The sequence below is a fragment of the Dasypus novemcinctus genome, chromosome 5 (assembly GCF_030445035.2).
Source record: "Dasypus novemcinctus isolate mDasNov1 chromosome 5, mDasNov1.1.hap2, whole genome shotgun sequence".
Lineage (NCBI taxonomy): Eukaryota > Metazoa > Chordata > Mammalia > Cingulata > Dasypodidae > Dasypus > Dasypus novemcinctus.
The window spans coordinates 100,090,386-100,103,154 of NC_080677.1; the positions used below are offsets into that span (position 1 = coordinate 100,090,386).

At 37.6% G+C, this 12,769-nt stretch overlaps 1 protein-coding gene across 13 annotated transcripts in view; it reads right to left on the reverse strand.

The window, feature by feature from the left end:
* CADPS2 (calcium dependent secretion activator 2) overlaps positions 1-12,769 on the reverse strand; it is a 613,932-nt gene that overhangs the window by 180,032 nt on the left and 421,131 nt on the right. For all 13 annotated transcript variants that reach the window (XR_011648842.1, XR_009185867.2, XM_058297292.2 and 10 more), the window contains exon 11: positions 10,433-10,633. Coding sequence is in view for 11 of the 13 variants with exons in the window: in XM_058297292.2 (XP_058153275.1) it covers positions 10,433-10,633 (201 nt within the window). In the remaining 2 variants the exon portion in view is untranslated. The remainder of the gene's footprint in view (positions 1-10,432; positions 10,634-12,769) is intronic.

Below are 12,769 nucleotides of genomic sequence, written 5' to 3' on the forward strand. Positions count from 1 at the left end.
CTGTAGATGTCTATTAGGTCTAGTTCATTTATATGATTCAAGTTCTGTTTATTTATCCTCTGTCCAGATGTTCTATCCAATACTGAGAGTGGTGTACTGAAATCTCCAACTATTATTGTAGAGACATCTATTTCTCCTTTCAGATTTGCCAGTATGTGTCTCATGTGTCTTGGGGCATTGAGGTTAGGTGCATTGAAATTTAGAATAGTTATTTCTTCCTGTTGAATTGCCCCTTTTCTTAATATATAATAACCTTCTTTATCCCTTGTATTAGATAGCTAAAGGGGTGCCGATGCAAAATACCAGAAATCCGTTGGCTTTTATAAAGGATATTTATTTGGGGTAGACGCTTACAGTTAGCAAGCCATAAAGCATAAGTTTCTTCCTTCACCAAAGTCTATTGCCATGTGTTGGGGCAAGATGGCTGGCAAGGTTTGCCAAGAGTTCAGGCTTTTTGGGTTCCTCTCTTCCTTGGGTTCCTTTTCTCTATGGGCTCAGCTGCTGTGCTTTCTTCACAAGGCCAGCTGTAGACTACAGGCGAACTTCTCTGTCTCCCTCCCTGGGGCTTCTGCCATGTCTGAGGAGCCATCTCTATTCCTCTGTGTTCTTCTCCTCTGTGTTCACTTCTCCTGCTCCAGGTCAAAACTCCAACCTCTCTTCTTTGTGGTGTGGTTTTTCTGTGAGTCCCCACCCACCAAGGGGGCAGGGATGAAAAGTCTTACTAATGTGGCCCAATCAAAGCCTTAATCATTATTTAATCAAGTTAAACTAAAACCTCTGAATCCAGTACACTCTAATATGTCCAGAGGAAAAGACCAGTTTACAAACATAATCCAATATTTCTTTTTGGAATTCATCAATAATATCAAACTGCTACATCCTTTATAACAGATTTACATTTAAAATCTATTTTGTCTGATATTAGTATTGCTACTCTGGCTTTTATTGTTTACTATTTGCATGAAATAGCTTTTTCCAACCTTTCACTTTTAATTTGGTTGTGTCCTTACATCTTAGGTGAATGTCTTGTAGGCAACATTTAGATGGCTCATATTTTTTAATCCATTCTATCCGTCTGTGTCTTCTGATTGGGGAATTCAAGCCATTAACATTTAATGTTATAACTATACAGGCATTACTTACTTCATCCATTTTGACCTTTGGCTTTCTGTTGTCATATCATACTATAGTCCTCCTTTTTACCCTTTCTAATATTCTAATATTTCTACACTCCTCTCCAAGTCTCTCACCCTTGTTTTTCCCTTTCAGGATGCAGCACTCCCTTTATTATCTACTGTAATTCTGGTCTTTGGTAACATAGTCTATCAGTTTTTGTTTGTGAAGGCTTTGAACTCCCCTTCATTTTTGAAGGACAGCTTTGTTGGATACAGAATTCTTGGCTGGTAGTTTTTCTCTTTTAGTACCTTAAATATATAATACCACTTTCTTCTCTCCTCCATGGTTTCTGATGAGAGGTTGGCACTTAATCTTATTGTGTTTCCCTAATATGTGGTGCTTGCTTTTCTCTTGCAGCTTTCAAAATCTTTATGTCTGATATTTATTCTGAAGAGTAGGTGTCTTGGGGGAGGTCCATTCATGTTTATTCTGTTCGGGGTGCTTTGTCCTTGGATACTCATATTTACGTCTCTCATAAGGGAAGGGAAGTTTTCGGTCATTATTTCTTCAAATATTCTTTCTGCTCCTTTTCCATTTTCTGCTTCTGGAATTCCAATAATGTATATGTTTTTGCATTTCACATTGTCATTCAATTCCCTGAGACACTGTTACATTTTTTCCATTCTCTTCTTTTTCTGTTCTTTCTTTTCCAGTTCAGATGATTCTGTCTTTGAAATCACTAATTCTGCCTTCAAATAGTTCAAATCTTCTCTTATGTGTCTCTAATGTATTTTTATTTATTTATTTGATTGTATTTTGTTGAAGATACATAGATCACAAAAAATGTTACATTAAAAAATATAAGAAGAACCATCAAGATGGCAGTGGAGTAAGGAGCTCCTTGAGTCAGCTCCTGCTACCGGGCAGTTAGCAACACCCAGAGCTCTCTGAAGCTACTAGCCGAAGCACTTGTTTGGGGGCTCCAGGAGACCAGAAGAGCATCCTGCAACATCCTTGAAAGAGTGGGAGGAGACAGCCCATCTGCAGAGAAGACTTGTAAGTAGAGTGCTCCATGCCCCCCTGCCCATCTTCCAGTGGAGGCGCATGCTGCCTCGGGAGCTGTTCCATGGCTGGAATTGAAAGCTTTACTTTCCAAAAATGGGGGAGGAAGAAACAGTTGGGCACCAATTTCAGCTACTGATGAGTAAATTCAGTGGGCTATAGTATAATCCTGAGAACAGCTAAAATATGTGCCCGTCCAAGTCAGAAAGAGGCTGAGAGCTGCCATCTTAACACTGCGCATGGCACAAGGGGAAGCAGGGTGAATTGAAAATCACAGTGCTGGTGGGGACCAGCTTCTTTCCATCCAGATCAGATTGCAGCTCTAGCCTAGGCCCCAGTGCCACCTCAAGAAGGGAGGAAGCTGCAGGGACCTGCACCAGCCTCTCTGGGAAATTGTCAGTCAAGCCACAGAGGCTGGTGATTGTTCTATTCTGGCTGTGTGAGCTGCCCGGGAGCTATTCTGTGGCTGGAATTACAAGCTCCAGTTCCCAGAAACAGGGGAGGAGGAGATGGTTGGCTGCCGATTTTGGCTACTGGTTGGTGGACTTGGTTGGCTGAGACATAATCCTGGGAACAGCTGGGGTGTGAAACAGTCCAGGTCAGAAAGAGGCCTGTGGCTGTCATTTGACTCTGTCCCCAGCATGAGGGGAAGCTGGGCTGACTGAAACTCTCAGTGTTGGCAGGAACCAGTTTCTTTCATGCAGATCAGCCTACAGCTCTACCCTAGGCTTCAGCCCCAGCTCTGTCAGGGAGGAGGCTGAGGAGCCCCGCTCCAGCCTTTACAGGTAACTGCAGGTAACTATGGCTGGCATAGACTGAAAGAAAATCAGAAGCTACCAGGGCAACTGCGGTCATCTTGGACCCACACTGTATAGATTGCTGCCCACATCTGCAGCTCCATCCCTGACCCAGGCAGGGGAGAAAGGGATGTGAACCTTCATCAGTCTCTCTGGGAAACTATAGTCTAGGCCTGCACTTGGATTATTCCACACAGCTGTAATTCTGTCCCTACCCCTGGCAAAGGAGAAAGTTGGAAGCAGCACCAGTGATCCCTGGTGAAATGAGGGCAACTTGATCCTCCATGGCTTACAGCACAAACTACATGCTTGGCTCCTATGGCACAACCAGCAAGGGAGAAAGGGCAGGAAACTAAAGAGAAACTAAACTAAACTAAAGAGAAAAACAGCATCCAGGAAAAATACTCTAGTAAGCCAGATGCCAAGACGCCAACCAAAAATTACTATTCACACCAAGAAACAGGAAACTATGGCCCAGTTAAAGGAGCAAGATAAGCCTCCAGATGATATAAAGAAGTTGAGACAACTAATCATAGATGTTCAAAAAAATCTCCTTAATAAATTCAATAAGATGGCTAAAGAGATTAAGGATATTAAGACATTGGATGAGCACAAAGCAGAATTTGAAAGTATACAAAGAAAAAAAGCAGATCTTATGGGAATGAAAGGTGAAATCAATGAAATTAAAAAAACATTGGAATCATATAATAGCAAATTTGAGGAGGCAGAAGAAAGGATTGGTGAGCTTGAAGAAATGGCCTCGGAAAGTGAACATACAATAAGAGATGAAGAAAAGAATGGAAAAAATTGAACAAGGTCTCAGGGAAAGAAATGAGAGCAAAAGGTGTGCAAACACATGTGCCATGGGTATCCCAGAAGGAGAAGAGAAGGGAAACGGGGTAGAAGGAATATTTGAAGAAATAATGGTAGAAAATTTCCCAACCCTATTGAAGGACATAGACATCCATGTCCATGAAGCACTACGTACTCCCAATTGAAAAAAATCCAAGTAGACCAACTCCAAGACTCATGTCAAATGGCAAAGACAAAGAGAGAATTCTGAGAGTAGCAAGAGAAAAGCAATGCATAACATATAAGGGATATCCAGTAAGATTAAGTGCTGATTTCTCATCAGAAACCATGGAGGCAAGAAGACAGTGTTCTGATATACATCGATACTACAAGAGAACAATTTCCAACCAGGAATCTTATATCCAGCAAGACTTCTTTAAAAATTGAGAGCTAGATTAGAATACTCACAGATAAACAGAAGCTGAGAGAATTTCTAAGCAAGAGACCAGATTTTCAGGAAATATTAAAGGGTGTGCTAGAGCCTGAAAAGGAAAGACAGGAGAGAGAGGCCTGGAAGAAAGTCTAGAAATGAAGATTATATCAATAAAAGTAACAAAGTGTCAAAAGAGTGGTGAAAATAAAATATGACAGATAAAACTCAAATAGTCAGGAATAAACTTAACCAATGATGTAAAGCACTTGTATTCAGAAAACTGCAACTCAATGTTAAAACAAATTAAAAAAACCCTAAATAACTGGAAGAATATTCCATGCTCATGGATTGGAAGACTAAATATCATTAAGATGTCAATTCTACTCAAATTGATATACAGATTTAATGCAATCCCAATAAAAATTCCACCAGCATTTTTTAAAAAAATTGAAAACACGATCATTAAATTTATTTGGAAGGGTAAGGAGTCCTGAATAGCCAGAAACACCATAAAAAGGAAAAGTGAACCCTCATCCCCAGCCTTTAAATCATAATACCTACCTATAGTGGCAAAAACAGCATGGTACTTGCCTAAAGACAGACACAATAGACCAATGGACCCAAATTTATGGTTCAGAAACAGACCCTCACATGTATGGTCAAGTGATTTTTGACTAGTCTGTCAAACTCATACAGCTCAAGCAGAACAATCCATTCAACCAAATGGTGCTGAAAGAATTGGATATCCATAGCTGAAAGGAAATAGGACCCCGATCTCACACCTTATCCAAAAATTAATTTAAAATGGATCAAAAAACTAAAAATAAAAGAAACATACAACTTCTAGAAGAAATTATTGGAAAATATCTTCAAGACCTGGTGTTAGGTGGTGGATTCTTAAAGGAGATAAGAGGAGGGACTGAGTAGACTACTGATGTTTAATGTATGTAGAAGCTTTAATTAGCTTTATTGTAAAAGTGTGGAAATATATAGAGTGGATGGTAACACACAGTAACAACTCGTTTATAAATGGGGATGTGACTGAAAATGGTAGTCTAGTTATGTAAACGCCAATTGACAGAATGCTAGAGAATAATCTAGGCACTGAATAGTATAGTAAACCAAGAGGTGGATGAGAATTGTGGTTGATGGTACAGATTAAAGAGTGTCCTTTGTTAGCTAGAGCAAATGTATATCATTACTGCAGGGTGTTGGGAATGTGGAGAAGCATGGAAAAATTCAGCTGGAGGGACCTATGGATTGTGGTTAGTAGAAATATATAATATTCTTGCATCTATGCAAAAGATGAACTGTGTTGATACTGAGGCAGTAATGAAAACATGAGCCAAATGTACACTATGGACATGGTAACAGATGATATTATTTAAACTGTAGCTAGAGGGCTGTTGTTTCAGAATTCTGCACATGTGCATGATTGTTTTATGTTTACAACTTCTGTCATAAAAAATATATTTAAAAAATAATAATAGGGTGGATTGGGGGGAAAACACACCAAATGTAAGATAAGGACTATGATTAGTAGTAAGATTTTGAAGTGTTCTTTCATAGTTTATAACAAATGTCTCATAACAATGCAAGGTGTTGGTGGAGGGTTGATGTATGAGACCCCTGTATGATGTAAGTATGTATGTTTGCTTTGTAAGTTAACAACTTGTATTATACACTTGTTTATGTATGTTCATATATAAATGATATAAAGATAATAATAAGATTGGTTGGGGAAAAATACTTTGTTTAGTAGTAGTATTTTGATGATGCTCTTCAATCATTAGTTAAAAAGGTTTAACATCAGTGCAAGTTATTGGTGGTAGGGTGAGCTATGAGAGCCCTGTATGATGTTATATATGTTTGTTTTGCAAGTTTACAACTATTATACACTTATTGTTTATGTAAGTTTACGTATGAGTGATATACTTCAATAAATTAAAAAAAAAAAAGAAAAAAATATAAGAGGTTCCCATACACCAACCACTCCCCGACTCCTCCCACACCAACAACTTCTTTCATCATTGTGGCACATTCACTGCATTTGGTGAACACATTTTGGAGCACTGCTGTACCACATGTATAATAGTTTACATTGTAGTTTACATTCTCCCGCAGTCCATTCAGTGGGTTATGGCAGGCTATATAATGTCCAGCATCTGTCCCTGCAACATCATTTAGGACAACTCCAAGTCCCAAAAATGCCCCCACATCACCTGTCTTCTTCCCTCTCCCTACCCTCAGCAACTACCATGGCCACTTTCTCCACATCAGCAAGAGTTGCAACTCCTACTCAAATGTATTTTTTATTTCATCCATTGTGTCTTTCATTTCCATTAAGTCTGTTACTTTTTTTTGCAGAATTTCAAACTGTTCTTTATGGTCACCCAGTGTCTTCCTAATATCCTTTATCTCTTTAGATATATTTTCTTTCAATTCTTTAAATTGAATAAGGAGAGTTGTATGATTATCATTGATTGTCTTAAATCATGAATTTCTTTAGGATATTTCGTTTGTTCTTTTGGCTGGGCTATCTCTTCCTGTTTCCTAGTACGGTTTGTAGTTTTTTGCTGATGTTGAGGCATTTGGTATGTTGGTGAATTTACTCTGATGTTCAATTTCTCTCTCTTGCCTATTGTTATTTTTCACAGCTCTTTGATATTTGGTTCAACTTATCCTATGTCTTTAAAGTTGCACAGCTTAAGTTACCATGCCAGGCACTCATTAATGGGGTGCAGACCTTCTCCCAGGGGTGGGGGTGGGGGGGAAGAGAGCTCTAAAAGCAGTTTTTGTCAATGTAGTTTCAAGGGCGGCCAGCAGATGGCGCTTGTTGATGCATCTTTCCACAGATCTGTATCTCTCTGCTTTCCTTTGATTTCATTTGGTCAAAGCCAAGATTCAAACTGGGGTCTGATGGCTGAATTCACTGAAGAAAGCCCCCTGACCTCCCTTTCCTTTTCCCTTGTAACAGCTGGCAGGGAAGAAGTCTGCTCTCCTTTTACTGTAATGAGCCATGGGTTTTACCCCTCCTGAATATCTTGGGGGTGAGAGAGGGGAGCCCTTCCTGGCAGCCAGAAGGTTTAGTAACTCACAGTTTGTTGTTTTGGTTTCTTCATTTCTAACCCTCCTGGGAGTTGTGAAGCACTGTCCTGGTCAGCTGACCCCCAAAGCAGGTCCCTTGCGTAGCTTTTGTCTCTTTCTTGGTTGATTTTGTGAGAGGGCTGAGCCCCATTGGCCTAATCTGATGTCATGTTCCCACAATCCTCTCAATATTGTCAAGAGGTCAATTTTCCAAAAATTTTCACACACTGATCTACAGGTTCAATGTAATTCTTATCAAAAATCCTAGGAGATGATTCTAAAATTCATAAGAAAAGGCAAAGTATACAGAATGGCTAAAATATACTTACGAAAGTGGAACCAACTTGAAGGGCTTATACTACATTCCCGCAAGGCTTATAAACTTATGTTAATTAAGACAGTGTAGTTATAATACCAGTATAGACAAACTGATCAAAAGAACAGAAAAGGGAACTCATACACATAAGGTCACATGATTTTTGACAAAGGTACAAGAGTAATTCATTGGAGGATAGCCTTTTCAACTCATATCATATCCATGAGCATTGATGCATATCTCACAGCATATATAAAACTACCTCAAAATGCTTGCAAATGTAAAATAAAAAAAGCCAAAACTAAAATTTCTAGAAGAAAACACAGCAGAAAAAATTTCTGTGGCCTTTGATTAGGCAAAGATTCATTAGATAAAACAGGATCATCCATAAAAGAAAGTAATAAAATGGATTTCATCAAAATGAAGGATTTCTGCTCTTTTTTTAAAAGACACTGTTAATAGATATGAAAAGACAAACACACAGACCATGTGAAAATACTGGCATATCAAGTATCTGATAAAATGACTTTTAGACAGAATATATAAAGAACTCAATAATTAGATAATAATCCAATTAAAAATAGGTAAAACAGTTGAACAGATACCTAATCAAAGAAGATATAAAGACAGCAAATTAACACATGAAAACTGCATTTCTCTTTATGAGTAACATCAACTGGAAAATATAACAAAAATTAAAATACAGTAACAACAAAGCAATGAAATGTTTAGAAATTAACGAAGAAACCAAAGGAGCTCTCTGGAAAAAAGATTAAAATAAAAAGCACAGAAGATTTAAAAAAATGGAGAAACATTTCACACTCATAGTTGGAATACCTAAACATTATGCAGCAGGGAGCTGGAGGCATCCTAGTTTCTATCACTGGGAGACTGAACTGGTAATGAGATAAAAGATGGCAGTGCCTAGGGAAAATTTTGCATATCAAGAGCAAAAACCATAATGAAAAAACTACAGGATAGTGAGAGGGAAGGACTGGGAACTGGGAAGAGATCTGACTAGAGTTTATGCTGTGATGGGGGTAGGAAATAAAAACATTTGGGGGTATATAAAAGAGGAACTTATGCCTGTCTACACCATTAAGAATGGAAAAGGGGAGGGCGAGAAGATATATCCAACAAGGGGCTTTTGCTGTAGAGAAGCAATAGATATGGGTTGTGTCAAGACAGAAATGGCCTCCTAGAGTTTCTTGCACCCCTGTGTATTGCAGAATACCCAATAAGTTCTCCTATGGCAAGAACTCGCCAAGTCCTGATGAGAGGGATTAAAAAATAAGTGGAGTTGAGACAAAGAGGACACAGGGTACATGGAACTCATTACCATATGTCACGCAGGTCCATGGTTAAGAGCCAAGCATACTAGCATACAATGAAGGGGACCAATGGGACAGTTAAGCCCAGGTCATTGGACAGAGAACAGTCTTTGACCAGATGTTACAAACAATAGTGTCACAGGTATATGTAATTCTTCTGGAAGATATGGGGAAGAGTCTTGTATTGACTGAATTTAATCTTGATTTGATGAGTTCATTTGGCAACATAAGAAATGGGAATTCAAGATATGTATAGGTGTAGAGAAATACAATTACATTTGTTTACATCTGAGTTCTGATGGAAAATTCATACCTGCTGTACCACACTCTATATGTATATATGGGGGAAGAGGGAGAGCAGAGGATGAAAAAACATAAGCCAAAAAGTGCTCTTTTTTATTTTAAATTTTATGATGGTACTAATTATACAGTAGGAATAAATAAAAATTTAAGCCAATTTATTTTAATATACTGTATTCAAATACAGTTTTCACTGTAATTAAAAAGTGTTTCTAAAATTCATTGAGATAACCTATGTTTATGGTCTGTGGTTTCTAAAAGAAAATAGAGAAAAGAAATGAGCTCATATTCCAACTTTCTTATTTGGCCTAAAGTGCTTTCGTTTAAGATGCCCAGATGTGATACCAAAGGGTGTATAAAAAAGAAAAAAGGAGCAGTTACTTGATGACTTGAAAGTCGGAGAAGAAAATAATGCAGTCAAGATGTTACTATGCTGAAGAAGAATCTTGAGAACAAAGGGTGTTGTATGAAAATCCACAATTTGAGCTTAAAGATAAGGACAAACTAATTTATTACAGGAGAAACCAGAAAAGTTTTGCTAAGGAGCATGACATACTAAACTATTTTATTTAATGATTATTAAACCTATGCTTGAAAATGTTTCTACCATCTGTATATAATTTCGTTATTAATCACTAATAAATTAAAATGAAAATTATAGTCCTTAATGATTTAAATTAGCATACATAAAATGAATATTAAGGCATACTGAAAAATAAAATTGGTCTCATGACATTCTTTATATATCAAGTGGAAAAAGCTCTATTACCCTGCTTGTCATCAATAACTACTTCAGAAAGTGATGCTCCATCATTTTGGTATTCTGGAAACCTATCAAAGCCAACTTGACTTTTCCATATTTTTCCCAATTCCATATGACACATAGTTAAAATTATAATAATTTAAAAGGAATTTTCTTTTGATAAGTTTTAGAGAATTTTGTTTTATGCTCTTGAGATTTCTCTGAGATATTCCAATATTTGGCAAATCTATGAGTGGAAACCACAGGCACCATTCACTCCAGATTTGTGTGAAAAATTAGATAGCTGCTTCTATGACTATTAATATGAACTATTTTTATTCAATTAGGAATCAGTGAATGATGTAAACTATAATACTGAATAAATTTACCTCAGATAATTTCATATCTTATTAAGGTTATTAATTGATAATCAAATTATTTGTTAACAAAACTTACAAAGCTGAGTATCTGCATGGAGAGTTCCTCCTTTAGGATTCAGCTTCTGGGTTTGAACTGCAGGAATGGGTTTATATGATTGACCTGTGGCCCTATACATGGCTTGAACCCACAATATTCTATCCTGTTCATCATCACTGGCAAATATTACAGTGTCTCCTTCTTTAACAGCATTAAAGAACATCCGACCACCCTGAAGGCCTGTAGAAGAAGAAAGATATCATTAATACAAAATAATAGTGAATGAGGTTTTAAGCTCATTAACTAACAAAACTCCTGGAAAAGAATGGATTTGATAGTAGCAGCTCAATACGTTCAACAATTTTTAGTTGAGGATCAAATCCATATTTCAAGATTTGAAGAGAAATAGTAACAAAAAGGTTTAAGCTTTCACATCACTTTAGAAATTAAAAATAACTTAGAGAAATGAACAGTTCATGACACAGTAGCATTCTTCATGACACATAAACACTTCCCACGAAATGTATGTCATGATCTGGTATTTCAAGACAGAGAAAGAAGTCTCTTCCGTAGGCACATTTCTTACTCTATATGTAGGAGAAACATATAACCACATTACCTGAAACCATATTACCTAAAAAAGATACAGGTAAGGAAAAAATGGTACTTTATATTGTATGGGATTTATCTTTTGCAAAATTCTTCCCCAGAGACCACTATCAACTACCAACTGATGATGCAACTGGAAAATGACCTTATACGGAAGGTTCAATGCGGATCAGCAGAATATCCATGTCTACATAAAATACCATGACTTTAAAATGCTGTTTGACCTAAAGTAAGGGGGAAATGGAAAGGAGAAATGAGTTTATATGGCTACGAGTTTCTAAAAAAGAGTCTGGAGGCTGGCAGAAGGTTTGCCCTCATGCACAACTGAGCAGAGTCAGAGAGACAGATAAAGCAGATACAACCCCCAGATATTGGTTCCTTTGAGGGCTAAAGAGACCCATGGGAGTTATGGTCATGGCCGATGGGGTTAACTACCAGGGCAGATGGCCCCTCTTTGGAAATGGTGTTTATGTGTGATGAATCTGGACTCAGATGGGATCTCCCTTCATAAGACTTTCATGCTAATGTGCTGGAGGTGCAGTTAATGTTGGGGTTTAAGATATATTTAGGGGATTTGAATCTCTGGACTGACAATGTGATAGCCAGACCCTGAGCCTCAACAGACTCCAGCACCTACAATCTGATTTATTGGACTTACCACACTCAGCTAAGATGGAGGTGAAGAAGGACAACCACCACACCATGGAGCCTAGAGTGATTACAACTGAAAATGGGAGGATTGCATCCAGCATCCAGGTGGAATCTGAGCCTCCTCTTGACATAAAGGTGCAATGGACACAACCAATCCAGTGTCCACATAGAAGAGGTGGCATTGGATTGGGAAAAGTGGACATAATGGACAAAGGGTATGGGGAAAGGCAGGAAGAGATGAGAGGTGGAGGAGTCTTCGGGACATGGAGCTGCCCTGGATGGTGCTTCAGAGGTAATCACCGGACATTGTAAATCCTCACAGGGCCTACATGATGGAATAGAGGAGAGTATGGGCCATGATGTGAACCAATGTATATGAGGTGCAGAGGTGCCCAAAGATGTACTTACCAAATCCAATGGATGTGTCATGATGATGGGAACGAGTGTTGTTGGGGGGGGGGAGAGGGGGGGTGGGGGGGTGGGGTTGAATGGGACCTCACATATATATTTTTAATGTAATATTATTACAAAGTCAATAAAAAATAAAAAAATTAAAAAAAAAAAAAATTCTTCCCCAGAAAAGATAAAAAATTTTGCATGTTTAAGTGATCACTTAGTGAATGCTGTCAAGGTTTCTATTTTTAAATCTCTCTATATTCATTTCTTACTCTTCATAATTCTTAATCTCTCTATATTTCTTAATATATCTTTATAATATCATTGATCTTCACATATCTATTAATTTATTCACACTTATTAGCTATAGATACTAGGTGTCTGGTACTATATCCAATATTAATATGGAGAGAAAGAAATTCAGTGGAGGGGAGAAAATTAGTAGAATATGAATATAATTACCACTTCTTTCCCTATATCTATCTCTTGTACTTTTATCTTTCCAATGGTAAAGCTCTACAAGTATTGATAATAATTCTCATGTAACTTATAATAGAACAATTCTCAAGTATTTTTTTTTTGTACTAAAACAACAGAGATGATGAGTTATATTATACCTAAAACTAAATAGCACTCCAAAGGACAGATTTTGAATCTCATGAATTCTTGTCCAGGTATATAAATGAAATACATATTCTATTAATTAAGTGGAATCTGGAA